The 23800-nt window shown below is 32.8% G+C and overlaps 1 protein-coding gene across 1 annotated transcript in view; it reads right to left on the bottom strand.

Annotated features, from left to right (window-relative positions):
- Positions 1-23800, bottom strand: part of LOC129219096 (ryanodine receptor-like) — a 295024-nt gene that overhangs the window by 172644 nt on the left and 98580 nt on the right. The window contains 18 exon segments of the mRNA XM_054853416.1: positions 3259-3423; positions 5130-5307; positions 5411-6116; positions 8678-8731; positions 10860-10945; positions 11322-11670; positions 12457-12534; positions 12842-12941; positions 13912-14032; positions 14659-14743; positions 15627-15706; positions 16208-16281; positions 18336-18498; positions 18997-19074; positions 20554-20657; positions 21695-21799; positions 22589-22799; positions 22954-23146. Of these exon segments, the coding sequence (XP_054709391.1) occupies positions 3259-3423; positions 5130-5307; positions 5411-6116; positions 8678-8731; positions 10860-10945; positions 11322-11670; positions 12457-12534; positions 12842-12941; positions 13912-14032; positions 14659-14743; positions 15627-15706; positions 16208-16281; positions 18336-18498; positions 18997-19074; positions 20554-20657; positions 21695-21799; positions 22589-22799; positions 22954-23146 (2930 nt within the window).

The following is a 23800-nucleotide window of genomic DNA, read 5'->3' as shown; positions in this document are numbered from 1 at the left end:
AGTAAAAGAGTGAATGCATAAGAAAATGAATGAATGAATAAATAATTGAATCACTAAATGAAGGAATGTAATGAATTAATTAATAAATAAAAATGTAAGTGATTTAAATTAAATAATTGAGTGAGTAAATAAAACAAACTGTTTCACTTGCCCCATCCACTTTGCCCCCTATGTACTTGACGAATTGCACCAATTTATAAAGAATACAAATAAGCTCTGTGGTGTGGAAAACCGGTAGCACTAACATAGTGCCACCAAAAGCGAAAGTTCTCGCACGTGATCAAAAAATAACTAAGTACATATGCGCCACAAAAACCCCCCTATCATCTAATCCACTCCCAACAGAACAAAAACCAACATGTGTAAAGATAACACAAGCACAAAAACAATAGTAACACAGTTTCGAAATTACGATTTTTTAATGTTCTTCATTATCGGCTAATAGTTACATCTTTTTCATTACACAAAATCAAATTTAGTTTAAAGAAATTAACTCTTTTGAATTATGCAGTGCAGACAAAAGCAACAAAAGAACCAAAATTAAATACATCACCAAAAATTATCCACAGATTAAATGATATCCAAGTTCACACTTTCCAAAAAACCGAAAACCCACACACACCCAGCCATCAGCTTATCGCAACTCTCAATTCCTTTTCAGAGCTTAGAGCAGGAATTAAAATAGAGGGATCCAGTCCAATCATTGGCTTAGCAAAAGCTGACCCGAAGACCCTAAGTCAAGTGACTCAATAACGACGAATGGTTGGCACGTTTTGCGTGAAACAAGCGAAAGAAATCTGACTTCTTCCAATGCTTTGCTTTAAAATCTATCATGTGACTTGGGGGTCTTGGTTTCATGAATGAAAAAGTCTTCTCTAACTCCATTTTATCTCTTCTCAATGATTCAGAGTCACAACTGACTACAACTGTATTTATGTCGAGGACTGCATACTAAGTGCCTTGCCTCCATTATTTTATATACCGATAGATGGCAGCACCATCACCGGATCGAACAGTTAATGAGAATTTAGAACTAGTCTAGGAGCTAATAGCTACCTGGTGCTAGCACCCCCAGAGGTATCGTTTCACTTGGAGGACATTGAGACCACGAGCATATTTAACGTCGCCCAGTCCCCTTTAATGACGACGGTGGGTCTTCGACCATCGAGGTTCGAACCCAGGACCCTCCGGCCCCGAATCCGACACTCTACCGATCGGTCAACCACGGCCCATCGCAACTCCCAAAACTCCCTCTTTTTCTTATATCCCCATGTCAAGATGTTGCCAATAAATAAAAAAAACGTATCAAACTGCGAATTAAAGAAAGTGACTGGTTGTACTATTCGAACAAAAACTTTTTCCCAATAAAAGGAAGAGTTGTGCGGTGAAAGGTGAATACCTGAAGGAATCACAATGTCGTAATGTAAAGCAATGTCAACACAAGATTGGTTTGTTTACATACAACGGTGAAACAAATCGCAATTTCCTTTCCATAGACAGATGAAATTGCTTATCGAATATACAATGGGGTATAACGATACCACAAGCTCAATATTAACTAAATTTTTGCTGCATTGAATGCCAGGAGGTCTCGATGTTTCAAAGGATGATAACAAGAACTTTATCATTTTATAGTAACAAAAATAATTTTTGACTTACAACAAAATATTACAATATGAGTATCACTTTTTAAAAATTGCCTGTATTACCAAATGTTTTAATCTTCGGCGGTATTTTTTTCCTGACTGGAATAGACTTCATGTGGTACTATATAGTTAAAATAATACCAAATAGGTGGAGCTAAAAACAGAGTAAATATTTCATCTTTTCACTTTGCCCCTGTCCCCCTACAATTTAGAAGTAAACGGTTGCAAACCTTGGGTGTATAGCAATAACATTTTTGCTTTACGCTGACTGGGTAATAATTTAGTGTAAGTGTTTGTAAGAAAATACTATTTTCGATAAAAGTTTTACAATAACTATAATATGTACGACAACTAGGTGATAGAATAATGGACAAATGGAGGAATTCAAAGCTCAAGTGTATCAATTCCATTTTGATTAAATCCGCTTTAATCCGGAACGCTTCATTCATGAACGTAACACATTGCACCCTGGCAACAAAGTGACGCAACTCAAAATTTAAGAAAAACGTTCTAACTATTGATTCAAAGGTTAAATTTAATGCTTTTTATTGCCACAAAAGTCGCACAAAGTTTGCTTACATAACTGGCACGTGGTGACGTAACAGCGATGTACTCAACAGTAACATATAGTTGAGAATTTAGAAGAAAAACTTTCGAATTTTAAGTATAGGTACATTATCAATTTAGACAACAAAAATTAACCAATAAACGTCACATCATAATACTTTTGAGCGTATTGTAATATTTGAGACATTGTGTCGCTTTCTTCGTTGAGGTGTGGTATCGTTGCCGAAATCTACTACGTTAAAAGCTTAAGTGAATCAAGTCGAAATTTACTAAGTCCACTTTAGCTGAGCCACTTTGGAAGTAATTGCATGCATCAATTGCTTGCAAAACAGCGGTGTCGTTATAGATTCAAGGGTTGATTCGTAAAAACTATAGTGACATAAGAGTTTGACGTTTAAAATGAAATATATTTTTAAAATCAGTGCAATTATTGAAATATTTTTGTCATTTAGATCTAGTAACACCCGCTAAATTTTTTTTTAAATCGAGTCTAACCTAAAATATAATGTTATGAATATAAATTAGAATGTATCATTTTGAAGTATCAACTTTACAAAAAGTTCGCTTGTATATAAAAAATAATGGTTTGTACGTGTTACGGGCGTGATCACGCGGTCACACCCGCAACACGTACAAATCATGTATTTTCAAGAACAATTTCATTTAGAAAGTTGATACTTCAAACTGTGATACATAATGGTACCTTGTATTCCAATACATCACAATTAAAAGCCAAAGTTCAAAATTACAGGTAAAAATGAAAATACCATTCGTAAAAACTTCAGCCCTAAGCAAATGGACTGCGTAAGCTCTAAAATTTTCTTGTATATCGAAAAATTTATTAACTTTGAATTAGAATCTGAAGCACAACTTAACTGAATTTTCATAACTTTATAAAAAGTGTCAGGACAAAAACTTACGAAATTAAACTCTTTCAATTAAAAGTAAGTATATCTTCTGTTTTATATAACTTTGAAATTTCAGTACAATTGCTGTGAGATGTTATGTCTTGAAATAATTGTTGCATGAACAGTATTAAACTGACCTTTAGTCTTGGAGGACACTGTGGTGTGAGATGCCTTTCTGTGCTACGAAGAACAGCAGAGGATAAGGGAAGTGTGGTAGGAGTTCTGCCGAGCTCAAACTGTAATACTTCTTTACTTGTAGCTTCGAAGAAGACAGCAGGGAAAAGTTTGGTACCGGGCTCAACCTAATAAAAGCAAATTTAGTTTCAAATATAGTCCCGGTATAGTTTCATTTATGCGTTAAATAATTACGCGCAAATTCACCAGACTATTCAAATGCATGTCAAATAATGGGTTGATAAACCTCAATCGCAGATTGAAGTCTTCTTATTGGTTGAAGGAAGGCTGTGACCGGGGATTTGGCTGTTTGACGGAGGGTCGAATCGCATGGTGAATACAGGCGTTGGTGAATTACCAGGCATAATTTTGCCCTTTACGTACAATGCCATCTTAATTACCGTTTTAATGAATCCCAAAGTATACAGTTGTCCTTTTCTAATTGCGTCACGTAACTGTGCGGGTTGAATTAATACTGTTTGAATTTGAAAAGAAAAACAAGCTAAAGAACAGATACGAACACTTAATGTTGCACCTACAATACAATTTTTAAAAAACGATGATGTGCCAGAAATGTATCAATCATTGCACTACAGCACAGAAAGCGGACCACTCATTTTCAATAAACAGCTCATTTACTTACTGCTCGGTTAATGACGACAAAACGGAAATGGGTAATTAGATTATTAAAAATTTTGAATTTAGTTAGCCAACTTTATAGTGCTCAAGAGTTATTGTCAATGAACGAAAAACTTCAAAAATAAGGGGATAGAAAGAAAAACTTGTAAAAATTCATTGTGTAGGTTTGAAAAATAAACTTTTTTTTTAAGTGCTATTAAAATTGTGCTGGGTTAGCTCTAAAGAATGACCGAATTTTTAAAAAATGTATTTTTTAAACTATAACATGTATTAAATAATTGATACAGTAATTTAAAGAAAATTGTAACAAGATTTTTTTCAATTACAAATGTGCAATATGTAAGCCTTTTTTCACGAATAACAACTAGTATGCAATCCAGTTTCTTCCACAAATTTCGTAGTATCAGACTGATGGAAAGTAGTGTAACAAGGTTTAATCGCACAAAATTGCAGATTACTGCAGACACATGTTTCGGCGTGACAAGGAAAGCCTTTTTCAATACAAAAAAGTTTGCTTGTCTTGTGAACGAAAAGACATCCGATAAAAGCCAAATCGTTGTTCGGCGTCGGATATCTTTTCATGAATAAGCTCGCTATTTTACATTTGAAAAGGCATTCCATGTAAAGCCTAAACACGTCTCTGCAGTAATCTAGAATTAAGTATAGTTATTTCTTATTTTACTTTTCAGGCACAAAGGTAGTTTCTTAACTAACGCACTGATGTAGTAATAATGCTGTAAAAAAGCGTTCATGAAGTTCTTGCTGTGTTGTCGCGTTGCCAGCAATGGCTCGTAATGCTGCAAAAAGGAGTTTTTATAGTGTTTTTGCTACTGATGGTTGATAAACATTCTTTGACATAACCACATAAAAAGAAATCACACGGCGTGTAGAACGAACTGGATTACAGATAAAATGTTTGTCGTGTAACAAAAGGTTCACGAATTGAACAGTTGTGAAGTTTCCCAAGCGTTCAACGTGTGAACCTTTTGTTACACGACAAACATTTAATCAGTAATCCAGCTTACTACAACCTCTGAAAAATAAACCTAGTACACTCGTATTTTTTATTAATTTAGTACACCAATTATTTTAATACGTATTTTAATTTCTGGCCCTTTTTCTGCTAAGTTTGTGTTTTTAATCATGTTGATATATGTGGTTTATCTTGAATATTTTGAAAATATATCTTACTTACTTTAAAACTGTAACGAGTGGGTTGTCCTTCGGCAGTGAAAAAAATAATTCCCATTGAAGTATCGACGTGACATCCAACAACCATTCCTTGATTAGAACTTCTTGAGCCTCCTTCTCCTTGCGTGACGTCGGAATGAAGTTGTCCAGCACATACCATGTAACAATCTTGACGGTCCATTCTAATATAATAGAACACAAAGAACACACAATGAAATTTACGAAACATAAATGAAAAGATTTGAGCTAGTTAGATACTCATGATGCACTTAGCGTCATGCTTACATTTCTTGGTAGGCTCCTTCGTCAAACCTTTGATAGACGACTTTTCGTATCCTATTTGTGTCGAAAGTTGTGTCAAATTGTTTATACGTTGTTGTGACCCATCCACAATAAACATGGTTCGGCTCTTGCCCTGGGAAAATGCGAATGCCATAGAAGTACTCGTCAACTAGATCCAAAGAACTCGAGTCCAGATAGTCACTTCCATCTTCTGGAGGGGAAACTTCAGTTGGAATCCTTGAAAGACGACGAGGAGAAGATGCTCTTTCAGCAGCAGTAGGACTCAAAGCTCCTGGTCTGTCTGGTACTGCTGGAGGAACAAGTTGAGTTGCCGATGCTCGAAGGGATGGATCTCGTATAGTTAGGCTAGTTCCAGATGGTCCTTCCATGCCCTTACCTCTTGCCACTTGAGGATCAGTGTATGCTTCAGGTGGTGGTTTCTCATCTTTCTTCTTGAAGAAACGAAACGGAGATCTACCCCTACGTTTTGGTCTATCTGGTTCCATTCCTGCAGCATCACTTTCCGCACCACTTTCTGCACTCATTTGCTTCTTGTGAAGATCTTCACTTGAAGTGGCTCGAAGTTTGGAAGGATCTGTCATATCTGGTACAGCCAAGTTCATTGCCATATCCATGGAATGTCGTTTGGGCATAGTGCCTCGATGGTCGTCAGTTTCAGCTGCGTCTTCAGAATACCCTCTTTGTAAATCTGTTCAGAAGATAATCAATAATATATACTCAAAGAAAGTTATTGTGAATATTTATCATTTATACAAAAATAAAGAGTAGAATGGTATCTATCCCGACTGTTGATTGAGGAAAAAGTTATTAGACAAAATTGTGCAATAAATATTTCATACACGTACCTCAATGTTTCGGAAAAGTTTTTTTCTGCACATAGAAACGGAACTAAAAGGAAATAGCGCGTTTTTACGGAACAATATTTATAGGCATCGTAAATACAGGTTCTGTTCAATAAGTATCGGGACTGGTAAGCTGTATCCTTAACGGAGCGATAGAGGACACTCCGACCGGTCGGCCTTTGTAGAGGGGTCCTTCACCAGTCGTGCACACTTTAACCATCGACCTTAGTAGTAAGGAGACCGGCCTTTCAGTCGGAACCGTCCACACTATTGTAACAAAGGGTCTTGCGATGAGTAAAGTGTGCGCGAAGCTGGTGCCGAAAGTCTTGAGCGAGGAACAAAAAATGTCGTGGGTGGAAATTTCACCTCACCACCCCTAAAGACCAGATCTATTTACAGATCAGACCTGGCTTCACCAGACTTTTTCCTGTTTCCGCGAATGAAAAGGGAGCTCAAAGGACATCCGTTCAACTCCATTGAGCCGGTTCAAGAAGTGACGACAAAGGTACTCAACAGTCTTCCAGCTGGCTTTTGGTCAGTGGCAGACGCGCAGAACAAAGTGTATCGATGCAGGAAGAATGTATTTTGAAGATTACAATCTGGCCAATAAATACAAGTAGCTTCTAGCTGGTTACAGTTACTTATAAGTTCTGTCAATTTTGATTTTAAGTAACACTGTGCTGACGATTTAACATGTTTAAATAGATGATAGCATTTTGTACATAAGCATGAGTCTGTTAAATGAGTTAAATTTGTCTAAATCAAACGTAAGTTAAAAATAGAAAAAAAAAATACTATAATATATTTAAGAATGCTACAAAATATTTTGCGAATACTACAATTTGTTTTGGTAATTTCAGTGATTTTTTCAGTATTATATTTGTTGCCTACATTTGCACCTTCCTTTAAAATACCGTTTTTAAACGTTCCTCTTTAAATAAAGCATCTAACTTCAAATTTTGCTTTAGAAAATTGTAATTTCATTCGCATGCATTTTAGATTTCAGGTATGATCTTCATTTTACGCAATTTATTACTGTACTAGCTGCGTGCCCGACGTTGCACGGGCTACTTAAAAAATGAAAGAGATGTCCAATTGATGTTTTTGTATTACTCTGACATCAGTTTCTAAAGCGCTAAGGAGTAAATAAATACGCCCAATGCAAGGTTTGCAAAACACCAGTAGAGCATATTTTTGGAAAAAATCTCTTTAAAGTTAATCATAGTTATAAATGATACAAGTTATGAATATTTTCAACGCACAAAAGATGAAAATATATGCATTATCAACCATAATCTGTGCTCAGGGTAAAATGAATTACATCTGATAGACTATATCTCAAATATTCATGTACAATTACAATCGGCTTTTTATATACATGACACATAATGTGTCTTCGATTACGTGAAACTAAAGCACCAAGTATTAATAAATACCAATAAGCATTAATTTAATATCAAGCCATCAGATTCCAATTTAGCTTTAGTTGAAATCCTTAAAAACAATCTTTTTTGTTCAACTCTGTTTCACAAAGAAATTCAAACAATCTTAATTTAACATATTCTTTTAAAGATATTAACTGTATTTTAAAAATAGAAACAGGAAGGAAAAAGAGAGTTATTACAATTCGAAAACTCACCCATGTGATGGGAAAAAGTCCAACAAAATAAACATAATTAGTCACACATCCTAAATGTACCAAAATATGAGGCCGGTGAATGATAAACTTACACTACAATCAATAAACATAGCTAAAGAAACAACTTTCATATGCTGAAAAGAGCTAAGAACGTTGAATGTGAAAAATAAAAAAAGGACAGACGATAAAATAAAGGCTATGTCCCAATAGGGCAACCAATTTTAAACTAATTTAAAATGAAATTCTAGATGGAAACGTTATTTTAAGAATTGGACAGCAGCCAAAAAAATCTCTTTTAAAACAATTATTAGAATTTTACTTGCTCACGCATATGCAAAATGGCAACAGGAAAGAAATAAAAATTCCTGAATAACGTGATGTTAATTAACGTTTTAATTAATATCTCCGCTAATTAAAGTCGCACAATTACGAGATGGGTCCTATTGTTTTTTCTTTAGAAAATTTCGAATTGATCGGTATCTCGTTTGACTCTCGATTCGCAGCGGTTCTCGAGAAGATCGATCTTCAGACAGACAGACAGACGGACGCGAACAGATTTTAATATATAGTAGATTGTGGATTTGTAATTAATGTTTTCAACATATGCTCTTTTATAGAAACATTTTTTTAACAACTTCTGCAAATTGTAAGCAACTTCTGTGGTGTTACATATATTTGAAAATATATTTTATAGAAAAAGTAAACAACAAACTGTTTACTTCACAGGAAAAAGTATTTAAAATCAGCTTTTTACTAATTTTAACTTACCTTTAACATCTGATAGACTAAACCCACTTTTTAGCATATGGTGCTCCAAATTAGCTAGAAAAAGACAAAATACTTTATTAGCTCAATTTGATTTCCAAAAACGCTGATTTTTAAAAAAAGTAAATACATTTTAGCATTTTTTGTATGAATTTAAGAATTTTAAATATTTAAACTGACGTGTCCACGCAAGATTTAACTACTTTAAAAAACGAAAAGGGTTCAGACTCAAAAGTTTTTTCTGGCTATTAATATCAGATATAAGGTCAAATTATTTTAAAAAACAAATGCAATATTTTCTTTATAGAAAACGTATCTCCGTAAGTACGGAGAGTTTTCACGCTTAAAATGTTGATGTTTTCACCTGCTGAATTTATTCATATCATTTGCGTTGGGACCCTATTTTTCGTTTGCGCAATTTGCCATTCATTGCCGCTGAATACTACAAACTATGATACCTAATAAATGCTCTGCAAGACCATTCCATGAAAAATCAGCCATTTTCAAAAACTCACGAATTTTGAAACTGAATATTTCCGCACCTCTTACAGCAAAGTACATATGAGGCAGTGAAAAGCAAAGGAATGCAAGTAAACTATTTTAATTTTCGAGTAAAACGCGTTTAAAGATCAGATCCTAGGTAAGCTTTCATTGAAATTTTTTTTCTAAATCATGCTATACACAGGGCCCGATCAAGCCTAATTGGTGCCCAGGTCCTGAGTAGATGTTGGTGCCCCCCCCCCATGAGAAAATGCACACCATAATAAAGTCAATATTTCATACTAGAAACCTAATATACTAGAAACTACATTTTGAAACTTACTACATTTGAAAGGAAACCTGGGATTTGAATACCAAACACTTGATGGTCACCACACTAATCACAGTTAAAATTGCCTTACCTTAAGACGAAAAAAAGTTAAAAAACAATTTAAAACTGCAAAAAAAAAAAAATCTTACTAATTTTGACATCAAGCTTTAAAAAGTCTTCTTTCTGGCCTTAACAGAGGCAAATGTGTTGATCAAATAATCGAAATCTATGTTTGATGTCACAGAATTTTTAATGATCAATAAGGAAAACGCCTGTAAAGTACCCTGAGAAACGCAGCTTTTCAAATGATTTTTGATTCTTTTCAAAAAGGAAAAGGAACATTCACTGGAAGAACTGCTGATAGGCAAGGTAAGAAGAAGCTGCAGGGCTGAATCCACATTCGGAAATGTATGTGTAATGTTTAATGATCTTATCCTTCTAAAACATTCTCCAGGAACATTCAACATTCCCAGAAGGGTTACTTTTTGCAAAAATTTGAAAGTGTGTTATTCTTCTGGAAAACGTTCATACATGTCATCTGAGTAATTATTTTGAAATTCCGGAGCTAGGGGACAACGACTTCTTTACGCGAAATGTTTTTAACTTTATGAGGTTTTGAGCTGATTTTTAAAAAAAATTGAGCCTCCTTTCCCTTAAAGCTGAGAAAAAGTAAAATAAGCTTTTAAAAAAAAAGTAAGTAAGTGAATTTAGGCTAGGCTATTTTGGTGCCCCTAAATTTGTGGTGCCCAGGTCCGCGGACCCGCCGGACCGTGCGTTAATCAGGCCCTGGCTATACAGCAGCACCTACCAGGGCTACTAGTACAATCTCTTGCCCCAAGACAGAGGAGAGGTTCACCTACCATTTTTACTGGTTATCTCAAAATTTTTAATTTTGCCGCTTGCATCCCTTTGCTTTTCTCACTACCTCATATGCAATAAAGCTGACGATCTTAAGGAATTAAATGTACTCGTACCTCGTATAGAATTGTTGACGAACTCACTATTTAATAACAATAATGATTAGAAAATAGAACTGTGCAATACATTTTTTACAAATTAATCGCAATACCTTCTGGCAATAGTGCATTTAAAATTAAAAAAAAAACCTACTCACGAGGATGGTAGAGTATTGACCTGGCTATGATAATTTTGATATTCAAACTAAAGTAACTAATTTAGGTCTTAAGTTGCAATTTATATCTTAAGATGCAATGTTGTATGAGATGTAAACTTAAATTGTTCATACAATTATGGGTTCTTCATATAACTCAAGGTTGTGCCGTTTTCAACCTTTTTCTAAATTTTACCAATCTAGAATTTTTCAAAAAAAAAAAAAAAAAATGCATTGTCAAATATGACTTCAAAATTTTTTACCTGGATGCCTTAATCCAGCTCTGGCTGCTAACTGACCTCTTTGTCGTCGTCGTATTTCCTCCCAATTTTGGGCTTTTCCCAGCTCGCTGAAATTAAAAGAATGAAAAATTGATTTCTGAAAAGTAAAAAAATACAATTACATAATTGAGAAGTGTAAACTTAATAAAAATTTTAAGCTCTATAAACGTTTTGGATCAATCTAGTCTCTAGCATTTATTGAGATTTTTTTTCAGTCATGGTCAGGCTCAATTTCGGGAAGTAAAACACTAAAGAATCATATTCCTAGATCATTTCTAAAATACTCCGTCAAAAATATATTTAAAGAGCAACATTTTTAAATTTCACCTCAAATACAAAAGTTTAATCAAATTTAAATTTTGTGTGAGTATTTGTTTTAGGTTGTAACAGAAACAGAGAATTAAAACTTAATAGGTATCTGAAAAAAAAAGGAAAAAGACTTACTCAATGTATTCATCATTGCAAGCTACTGGAAGGCTTAATCTTACGAATTCGTAATTAACTTTGTCGACAGTTTCGTACAGTCTGTGAGAAATTTTAAGAGCGGGAGGAGTATCCGTACCAGGAGGAATTCTCGTTACATCAATCGGCGATTCTGTCATATCATCAACATTTGTAAAGATGGCTTCATCCTTATTATACCAGAAAGTCATATTGCGATTCATGTTCACGCAGAAAGGCTCAAATCCTTCTTGCAAACCACAAACTGTGAAGTATTTCAGGTGATTAACATCTTGTCCAAATACTAGTTTGGCTTTTTGTCCAATACCAAAGGTAAACGCTGGAACGAATCCTGAAAAAATAAAAACAATTTTATTGAGTAATATTAAGATGATTTTCTCATAAGATAACCAATTTCAATGCAAACACCTAAACTAGCCACCGATCAGAGTTATAATAAAACTGGATGACTTAAATGGGAAGAATGAATTGCAATGTTCAACATTTAACACCTTGGGGAGCCCATGTAGTCTATCCTTCTCTTTAAGGATCGCCTTATCAAAGCACAAAATCTATGATATCTAAGCTTTATTATATTCAAATTATAAAATTAATGTTACTTCAATATTATTCAATTTTTATTTACTCACATTCCAAACATCTTAATGAGTAACAAATGTTAAGTGAACTTTTTTTTCAGTCTCCATAAATATGTTAAATAAATAATAAATAAAAGTGACAATAATTTGAATTATAACAATTTAATTTTTAAAAAATTAAGGACTTATTTATTTATATTCATTTTTATGTAGTAAACCGTCTGTGAGAATTAAATCTGTTATAAAAATTAAAACTGCACTAAACTTTTGGATTAAGCAGTTACTTGCCCCTGACAAACTACCAGGAAACATTGGGGCTCCGCGAATCCCATATTGAAAAACTCGGCTATACAACAAGTTTATTTCAAACTTTTACACATATTTACAAGTTTGAGCATCAATTTTGGCAGACTACTGGTTGCTTATGTTGAGGCTTAATTGATAAATATACTACGCAGAGTAAAGCTCCTGACTGCAAAGTGAATACATAATACATGAGATTCAAACTAACTCCAATGAAACCGACTGAAACGTAATACCTTCATCCGGTGATATATCACTAAAAGCTGCTTCTCCTCCCATAGCGTCTAGCAACAGTTCACCGTTCAGCGTGTAACCTAATTATAGAAAAAGTGAAAAGGTTTATAACATTTTGCATCAAATGGTTATTTTGCTATATTTATTATAAAAAATGCCAATAATCATGTATAAAGCTACAAAAACTAGTCAACCTAAGTACTTTGTTTTCTTTACGTGCGTAATTTTTAGTTTACTTGATAAAAATAATAGCACAATAGTCATTATGTATTGTGTATCTATAATATATAAATGCTTTTTTTCGTTCTTTGCCCGCATAATTGCTAAATGAGATAGCTAATATGAAAGTTAAAATAATAATGTGTTCATAACTATTGTATTACTTACTAATTGTTCGATCATGCAAATCTAAGAGACATCCTACAACATCTCCAACTTGCCATTGTTTTCCATAACCTTCAGTTCCTCCTCCATGCTTTTTGCAACCCTGTATGAAGAAATTAGAAAGCACACAATTTCAAAATTCTATCGGTTAATGAATTGATACTTTTAATGCTTCCATTGAGAATTACAAAGAATATACTAACACAGTGCACATTGAAACACACGATAGAAAATAACAGCACACAATAAAAAATTACAGCACACAAAAGAAAATAACACACTAAGGTATTTTCTTTTAAGGAATATTAACTTGGTATTTTTCTTTCTCACTTTAAAACACTGCTTTTTTAGCAGTAGATCACCGGCGTATGTTTTAAATCATTTCAGGGTGAAAGAAAGCAACTAATTGTCCCATTAAAACTATATCTAACTAAATTGTCCAAATAAAATTTAATAAACTAATTAACACATTTTTTGATACACGTTATCTTAGGATATACTTCTTCTAGACAAACGATTGCAGATGAAAATTAATCCTCAATCAATTAGTTCCCTGCCTCAAGAAAGATGAAAATTAACATAGATATAAAAGTAAAGTTTTTCCGCGTAATTTCGAGGTTTAAAACTCTAACAAAAATTTATTTTTTGAACAATAGCTTTGTTTGAGGCAGAGAACATCTGCTGAACTGTGCAACCTATAATGCTACTAAAATAATTATGATTATTTAATGCCCGATCTACTCTGCCCCTCATGCATTTGACTAATTGCACAAAACATTTAAAAATAAAAATAAGTTTAATATTGATAAATAAATACTACACTGAATATTAAATGGTCTGAATCAATATTTAAAATATTAATAACAAGAACTTTATCATTTTATAATGAAAAAAATAATTTTTGACTTACAACGAAATATTACAGAAAGTACCAATTTTCGAATATTGCTTGCATATTATCACATGTTTTGATGTTTAGAAACAACTTTTACCCCCACTTTACCCCATATTCCCCTACATGTATGTATATATGTATCAAAAGTAAGTAATATGAAATAATACTGGAATCATACCAAGTGGCCGTCGTAAGCCCAAGAATGTTCATCACCTCCTAGTTCAACTGAAGGTACAAAAGACAATGTGGCCCAACCAACTTTCATTGATCCAGGGCTCATGATTTCAAACTCAAAATACCTGTCAGAAAGTTCAAATATTTCATAAGCAGCAGAAATAACATTATTTTTTAAAATATAAAATAAATGTTTTTTACATTCTCTCAGAAACATTAGTACGTACAGCTGTATCTTAAGTGGAACGAAAATTGACGCTGGACTTCATTCTTAAATGTAAGTAAACGCCGGGTAAGCTTTCGACTATGTTCATGCTTTACTAAATATGGGTTTAGAATGATCCAAAAAGGGCGTAAAGCAAAAATAATGTACAGTTTTTTATATTTTTTTAAAGTTCGATGTCTTTTTAACAACGTGGGTCTTTTTAAAGAAAACAATGAAAATATAATTGGAAGTACTTTTATGTTGCGAAAATATAGAAATGTATAGTAAGAAAAAAAAGTCCGCACTATAAGGTGAGATAATAAGAAAATAAAGAAATTGCTCAAATTATTTTTGTTAGTTGTATTTTGATAAACAGAAACTGTTTTGCTTTAAATATCTAAATTATATTTTCATGTATAGTGAAATATTTATCTATATAAGCTTCAATATAAATAGGAATTCCGTATGAACAAAAATAACAGTATTACAAAATTTATGTACGAAAGTAGGGATAAATTTTTCACCATGTAAAAATTCAATTCTTACCATTTTCCAGATATAACAGCGTATGTGGATTCAGCTCGGTATGTTCTTTGATCGTATTTAACTAAATCTTTCTTTCCAACAGCGCCTATAAAAGAGTCAAATTAGTGACTAATTTGTAAAGAAAGTAACAATTATTTCAGCGCGTGGAACCCCGTTATTACATTGTCTGTTTCATGCGTTATCCGACTTCCGACGTCATTTTCTGCTTGTCCCTGAACAAGGTTATACTGATAATGGTAAAATATCCCGGATTTTACGTTACCCGTTTTCAGAAAGTCCGCTTAACAAGGTTTTTCTACGAACGGATACAAATAATTTTTCCTCTATACTACACTCACACAAACTTTTTTTTTAATATCTATTTTTTCAAGTTAAATTGTTTTATAGCAGCTTGAAGCCGCTGTGACATTTTTTTGTTCTGTCTAATTGTGTATTGTCTGAAGGAGGGATTTCCTCTGATCGTCCAATCTCCCTTCATGACGACTGCGGACTAGAGCTACTGACACTCTTCTTGACAGTTTTCAAGAAGTTGGCGACGCACGTATATTATCGCATCACATCACGAATTTCTTCAATATCAGATTTATTACCCGCCTTCGATGATAATGATGAAGACGAAGAAGAAATAATCGAGGGTGTCCCCACAGCTGATAAAGCGGTTCTAAGCATAAAAACCATAAAATTTTTATTTGTAAATGCCAACTAAGAGTAAATGTTTTTTAAAAAAATTTAGTATAGATCGGGCTATAAAGGAAATTGTATTGTCTAAAAATAAAAAACAAGTAAAGATTACAGTTTTTTTTCCACTACCTCATTGAATAAGAAACAATTTTTAAACAATATGCTTAGATTTTGAAGACAGTCCGTTTTTACGTTTTCCCGCTTGGAACGTTTTTTATCACTGGTCCGACAGAAAATGTAAAATCGGGTTTCCACTATCAGAATTTTATAGGTTCAATTAGAAATACCTTCTAAAGCTTCTGTAGATGGTGGATCTAAAATATAACCATAGGTCAAGAGTGTTCGAACTGTTTCACTTGCAGTATCCCTGTTAAAAAACAAATAAATGAAAGGTGCATTGCGCATAAACATTTTTAATGGCATAAAATAGGAATTTTAGTTCAGGAAATACCAATATATTTATATTGAAATATCTTGTTTTTATGACTAATATTAGAATAAAAAGTGTTTCTCTTAAATGGTAGCCGAAAATGGTTAGTTCAATCAATCCGTGATGTTATTAAAATGCCAAGTATTGAACCCGCACCCCCTTCATTTATCGACCACAATCTTTGCTATTAGCCTGTGAGCTGATTTCTACCTTATTTGAAATGCAAAGGCATCTATTGGCATCACCTCAGAGTAATACTAATAACTGCTCTGATGAGGTGCTTGTAGAGGTGGTCTCGCAATTTGCGAACTAGTTTACTAACATTAAATTCTGTTTTACAGTCTTTTTTAAAACTATTTTTGAATTTTAAATGATAGCAGGAAAATAAAATTTCCTCTAGCATTGTCAAAGTTTTAAAATCGCAAAATTCTTTCATACCTGTTAGCTTTCTTGATAGCATCGTCGACATTTTTATAAGGTACCAAATGTGGGCTGCGCTTCAGCATACTGTCCTGTAAGAAATGGACATTATTAAATATAAAGCAGTTCAAAAAACATATCACACTTAAAAATTATTGCAAATTGTAAAGAAAAAAAGTGATTACTTTTAGAAAAACAAATATGAAGTTCAGAAAAAAATCAGCTTATGTTTGGACTATGTATCAATTTCAATGATTCATTTTGAGTTAAATTAAAACATTGAATATTTTATACAACTCTGTTATTTAAGAGGTATAAAAGTTTATTTTTTGAATATTGATACAGTAGATAATTATTTTCCTTTTTTTCATTAAAATTAATTTAAAAAATATTTAAGTGAAACATCGTAGTAACTTTTAAAAAGAGAGGGAGAGAGAAAGAGAATCTCAAAACTTTTCTTCAAAATTGTAATTCTTAATTTAACTTTGATCTTTGAAACATCTTTTTGATTTATTCAGTAAATTACCGCCCATTAGCCAGGGCTAAAGCAGAAATACATGAAATACACCGCCAGCTCAGTCATTTCCAGCCGAGGACTGCAGTTTCGTGTTTATTAGCACTCATCAGCCCGGCATAGGAAAGTGACCGAGCTGGAGATGGAAAACCTCTTAAGAAAGCCAAGAGTGCGAAACAAACTGGTAGCTAATATAGAATCAGCAGACCAGACGAGTGACCGAAGCAATGGTTCGGTTCAACTCGAAGATTGAACGCGAGGCAAGGTATATTCAGTAAATTACAAAATTTACTGAATATACCAAGGTAATTTACTGAATATACCTTGCCTCGAGTTCAATCTTCGAGTTGAACCGAACCATTGCTTCGGTCACTCGCCTGGTCTGCTGATTCTATATTAGCTACCAGTTTGTTTCGCACTCTTGGCTTTCTTAAGAGGTTTTCCATCTCCAGCTCGGTCACTTTCCTATGCCGGGCTGATGAGTGCTAATAAGCACGAAACTGCAGTCCTCGGCTGGAAATGACTGAGCTGGCGGTGTATTTCATGTATCTTTTTGATTTGCATTTTTAAAATTTTGCCTAGGATTCGAAAAAATGCAACCAATTGATTTGAAACTGAAATAAAGAAAGGGAAGATAAAAGCATACACAGTAGAAGTCCATCAGTGTCAAAGCGTTCGTATCTCTCACTAACTTTATACAAAAATTAATAGCAACCCGAGTCTGGGCAATAAAACATACTCTTCCACCAATAAAATAAATTATCGATACAACTAGCCTGTGTACAATGAATCTGCATGATATAACTAGCACTTAACTGTTCTGTAATAAATTTTCAAATAATTTTAATGTAATGACTGCGAAGAGACATTGATAGCATGTAGCATACGCATCTCTCAGCACTATTTATATATGACAAATGATACAGCCCACAGAACGCCTATTGTATAAATATTTATCAGCAAACTGACAAGTAAAAGGCACAGCAGGGTGGCAACTTGGTGACCTCTGACATTCCAGCAAATGCAAGGAGCGACAGTCTGTATTTTGTACTTTGTACCCCTCGTAGTAAGAGATAAGTGCATGAACATGAGCGTACATGGATATAAAATCTATCAAATTATGGGAAAATAACAAAATGAAATATTTTTGCAATTTTACCATAAATTGGAAACAAAATAAGGAAAATAGCAAATAACTTGTAAAACGCAAAAAAACAAATGTAAGTACTTCATATATTTGATAGGTATCAATAAGTTCTATAAAAGTAATTTTCTCTATTTAAAATAAAATGTACAGAGAGCAGTCATGATGATCATGGCAGCATAAGAGGTATTTATGAAGAAAAAGCTCCTGCTAGTTAATTTAATTCCTTAATGTCATTGATATCACTGTAATGACGATCACACCATTATCTTTTAAGCAAAAAAGTTTTTGCCTTCTTTAGAACATACTGCGCATCATTACTATTTTCCCTGATCAATAGAGTTTACGAAACCGTATTCTATAGGACATTTTGACCCTCCTGATGGAGTACCATTAGCAATCTATACGGGTTGCGACTTCCAAGCAGTATCATTCATAATTAAAGTCCAATTTGTTGCAAAAATAGAAAATAAAAATCAAGTCTTTACCTCACTTAGTCCATATGTCCATCCTTGGTGTATACGTTCTTTTGCCCATACGTTATGGGTGTTTTCAGCAAGTAATTCAACAAGCTCATCCATTTTTTGATTTAATGTAATGGCGTGTAGATCCAGGGGAGCTGGTTTATAACCATTAGATTGCAAAAATGGGCTAAAAAATAAGAATTTAGTTGTGAGATAAACAGAAGTGAACTCTCCCAATATACATCTTAATTGTTGTAAGACACTGAAAGGCTGAAAAGGTTAGAAGTATAAGAAGAAAAATTTAGCTTAGCAAACCGCTTAGAGTTATAAAAGGCCTTTTTTGTACTGCAATAATAATTTTTTTTTCATTTTATGGTTGAAATATCTTTTAGTTTTGGAATTAATTTCATGATGCGATAGATGTTATAATACTTACAGAAAAAAATATTACTTTTTTAGGACGTGACATTAGCAAGAAATTTATTCCTTGATACCACTTTCCAAACACTATTTTCCTAATAAGAGGTATATTTTACAGTACTCTTAAATTATAGAGAATGTTTACAAATAGTCATTTTTTATTATAACTAAAATTTTGAACTTTAGTTTGATATCTGGGTACAATTTTAAGGTTCTCAAAGAGAATCTATCGTTTAAAAAATAATATAAATCTTTTCTTCCTTACTCATTTGGAAGTTTGATGCTTCTTATTCTAGCAGGTGGCTTGTCCACTGTGATATGATAACCTAAAGACATTATTGTTCTGAAAAATACAAAAAATTAAGCCTATTTTCGAGTGCAGAAAACAATTTTACACCACAAAGAAACTTTTTTGAATTTTTTTAAGTTTAAGTAAGTTGCATACAGGTTTTATTAATATGTACAATTTGTAAAATAGATAAATTTATTTTGTAGCCAGTAAATATTCAATTACAGCTTTTGAATATCAAGTGAAAATTCAGCAACTGACGAAATAATAGCATCTAGTGCAAAGATTTAAACCCTTATGACCTTTAAAACAAAATCTACTGAACTATAAACCATCAACAGTGACTAGAAATGCAACACGCGTCCTCCAAATTAGTTGAAAGTTTTAATTAAAGTGGTATGTACAGGACCACCGAGACCCAAGGCCCTTGTCAGTTGTCCCTCCATCCCCCATCTCAAGAGCAATGCCCCTAGCTTGTGACCATGCTGCCGTGCCCTCTTGTCAGCTATGGGTTTGAAATGATTCACCTTTTGGATACACAATCTTCTTGGAAATATGAATAAGGTTATCCAAAATCATTCTTATTTCCATTTAACTCGTCTATTTTCGTAAAAGCACATAGCTTTCCGTACTGTAAAAAGAAATTCTGAAACGCTCCTGGAAAAATAAAGAGACAGCTAATGGGTTTATATTTTCTACCAGTAGCACATCTGGCAAAAAACAGAAATGGCTCTCGCTAAAAGTCACTAATCTTTTTTGAAAAATTCAGAGGTCTTCCCATAAAAAGCAAGTCACATTTCTGGAATAAATCAAAAATTTCCAGAGAAAACTTTTGTAGTTATACCTTGGCACCTTCATGATTTCCCAAGAAATCTAATCAAATAAGGGGAAGTTTAGGCAGAATTACAAACAAAAACCGAGCAGAGTATTTCCCTGTAATTCTTGCAAAGCTACACTACCCAGAACACTGCACTTTGCAATATAGTTTAAGGCTTAGTCAATCTGGAATCGCTGTAAACTAAGCTACAGGTGAACCACCTAATGAAGAAACTGACTAGATTTACATACAAGTAGCTAAAAATGCTTTCCCATCAGTGAAATCTGTATTTATGAAACATGTAATGATTCAGGAAACTTTTTCGCTAAGATTCTTGTTTTTTACAGGAAACTGGTGTAAACCAGTGAAATCCTGGTGCGTTGATACTGTAATAATTTGTTACGTTTCAAAATGTTCTTACAGTGAATCTTTAGAACAGCATTACGGTATAGCTCTCAATACTGTAACTGGATTCGATTAGGCGAACTAAAAAATATACCAGCTATTTCACCATTAATTCATTAATTAATGTTGAATTGTTATTTAAACATCAATTAATGTTGAATTGCATTGTTCTCCAAAATAATAAACGGACATAAAATTTCATGCAACTATTCGCAAAAAATACTAAACATAAATAACGTAGAAAAATCAGTCACAACACTCCGATTACATTGTTGTTAATATATCAGGTTGAAATATAAAGTTTTACTCACTTAAGAGTCTGCAATGCTAATGTTGTGTCGTATCGTTTTTCTGCCATTGGAAGTCTATCGAAAGAAGTCAGACATGGATGTTTTTTCCGAGCATCATCTCTTGCCTATATTTTACAAAAAATGCAATGTATTTTATTTCTCTTAAAAACTTATGTCAATATATTTAAAATTTGATGTAAATTTACCAAAAATGGGTTTTTCTCATTTTCATAAAATAAAAACAACAGTTAAATATTTTATTAATTATTAATCTAGTTAAAATATTTATCTATTTATTTACTTGTTTCCACAGTTAGCCACAAAATATTCGTCATAATACGTGTCTTCGTTGAACCGACTTGTAGAATCAAACGTAAAGGTTTTTCGGGTCGATAAGAAAAGCACTATAAACTTACGACCAAAATTCTATTTACAAAGCATATACAAATATCTATTTACGAAGATAATATTAACAGCACAACTTACGACAGCAATGGTAATGTACTTCTACTTCATAATTTGGCAATAATGGTTGGTTCGAAAGAGCCACTTTAATTAAAGGTTTTGAATGGAAAACTTTTTCTTTAACTTTAAACCTACAAATTTCCGAAGTATAAAGGAAATAAAAAGCATTATTTATATTTTAATAGTGCATTTATTTTGCAAAATTGATATTTTCAATTAGGAAAAATTAAAAATTGCTTTCACAAAAAGTTTCGGCTAAATTTATCTCAGTTATTTTTTACGACATTACTACACCGCAGAATTCTTATAACGTGTAAAAAAAAAGGTTAAAAAATAACGGTTTAAATCACCTTTAGATGATTTTCATCCCAAAAAGCATAGCGGTTAACATCGTTAAGGGTTCCATTTAAACTCGAATCAGAATAAATTTTATTGCGTTCCTTGCGTTTAGTTACGTTGATTGTTCAATTTTCTGATGACTTCACCAATTTTTTTGCTTATTGTTTTTTCTATTTACTTCAAAATAATTAAAGAAAAAATATGAAGCTTTCATTTAAATATCCACTTTATCATTGCCTTTTCCAAACTAAATAAGTATAAAACAAAATTATTTGCAGAAAATTGCTTCCTTCTATATACATATGTGTAATTTAATTTTGATTTAATCCCTACATTTTGAAACAAGGCATTTCCTTACTTCTCCATATAACCACCCAGCACCAATTTTGTTCATTGCCCATACTTCATGAATATTCTCTGCTAGCTTATCTCGAACATTTTCAACATATCCTGGAAGGGTAACCTAAAAAATATTCAAATTATGAAATTAGAAATATTTTAACACTTTAAAAAAATTCTTGATCATAGATTATTTGTGCATTTATTGCGTACTATTAATTCATATGAAGCATACTGAATGAATAAAGGCAGCATTTAAGTTTTTTTTTTTTAATCAGAATGATATTTTAGACTACACACTAAGCATCTTATGATATTTTTTTTTAGAAACGGATAACGTATTTCTGAAAACCAGATATTAAAATTTAGCTTCAATTATGTGATAAATAATAAGTTATAACATTTCAGACAGTTATTACTAAAGAACAGTAAACTCTTAGAATAACATGATATTTTGAAAAATAGCAATATTTAGGCGTTTAGTAACTGTTCAGGCAAAAAATTTTAGTTCTGACGAAATAAAAGAGAATTCCCTATTACAAGTTAATGTAAAAAGAGTTTTAGTTGATTTGAAAATTAAACTAACAGGCAAGCATTGTCTCAATTTCAGCCAAGAGAGCCCATAAAAGAAAAACATCTCTCTCAGCAGTTCAAAAGAACGTAAAGCACTGTTAAAAATAAGCCGACTCTTTCATAAAAATGTGATGTATACTCTATGGGCAAGATTTTCAGTTAGATAACAAAGCTAAATATTTTCAGTATACAAGTTACCAGTAATACTTCCTCTGTGGTGTTTTATAGCTGTTTTTAATGGAAGAGCAAAGCGCACTGCATTCATTTTACTGTAATGCTTCATTAAAATCTTTCCGGAATATTAATTCTAAAATAAAACAGGCCTAAACTAAAGACTTACTCCTGTGGTATCAACTGGTGCTGGCACAAAAGCTGTATCATCTAACTCGAGCATTGGGCCAAAAATAACTCCTTTGCTGAGCTCTCCAAACTGGAAACAGGGATCCACCGTTAAGATTTGTTTTGGTTGCAAAGATTCTACAAGAGGGGAGTGTCCATCTGGGGGTCCGTAGCGCAATCTTCCTTGATCACCGCCCATTATAAATCGACAGCTAAATATAGAAAATTATTTTTTTTCCTTTGCCTTAACAATGAAATTGAAATTGTATTTAACATTTCATTTGTCTGGGAATGAAAGTAATAAAAGTAAGTTTTTAAAATCAACAGTCAATTAGTTTTTTTAATCAATAAAATTAAATATCTTACCTTAACTTCGCTGAAAAACTTATAACTGGATAGAACATGCCGTCTGTGTTGAAATTTTTGAAACAACCTTTTACTTTAATACCATTAACCGTAAAAGACATAAGAGGAACATTGAGGTCTAAAACGCAGCCGATAACATCACCCTTTTGAATAAAAGGAGTTTCAACGTGGCGAACTTTGTTTGATCGTCCACCTATATTGGAAAACGAAAACAAGAAATAAGATGATTAAAAAGAGAATTTATAAATTTTCACTTTCAAACAATTTGAAATATGCACGTACGGACCATTTTCACTTTCTTATGTTTTTGTCTTTTTATATTTTTTCACGCATACATTATTACTGCTTATATAAAAAAAAAAGCTTTCATTGCATTTGTATCTTAATATTCAGTACACTATGTTTTGCATTAGTTTTTTATGGCATATGGGATATTAAGTGTTCCATTCTGTCCTGTTTTCCCTTATACTAGCACATATTAATTTGCATGGTACCATGTAATCAAGTAACAAGAATTTTCACATTCGAAGAACCAAGGTTATGCAGAGATAATTGGCAATACCATTTCTTTTTGCCCTTATTACTAAGCAAATAGTGATAATGATAAGAATAAATTATTAATAATAATAATTTTAATAACATTTATTTGTTGCTTTTTAGGTTTGACATGTCAGTTGTATTTTCAAATTAATATGTAGCATTATATGTACGTTGATATAGTAATAAGGCGAGTGCGCCAAATAAGGCCATGTAGACCAATAAGGGCCCCTTTTTGATGTCTTCATTTTTAATCTCCCCATATTTTGATGTAGTATCACGAAAATTCACTAGATCGAGACTTTATAGT

This window comes from Uloborus diversus, chromosome 3 (assembly GCF_026930045.1).
Source record: "Uloborus diversus isolate 005 chromosome 3, Udiv.v.3.1, whole genome shotgun sequence".
In the NCBI taxonomy this organism is placed as follows: domain Eukaryota; kingdom Metazoa; phylum Arthropoda; class Arachnida; order Araneae; family Uloboridae; genus Uloborus; species Uloborus diversus.
The sequence above is the reverse complement of the archived record's forward strand: the minus strand, read 5'-3'. Positions and strand labels throughout refer to the sequence as shown.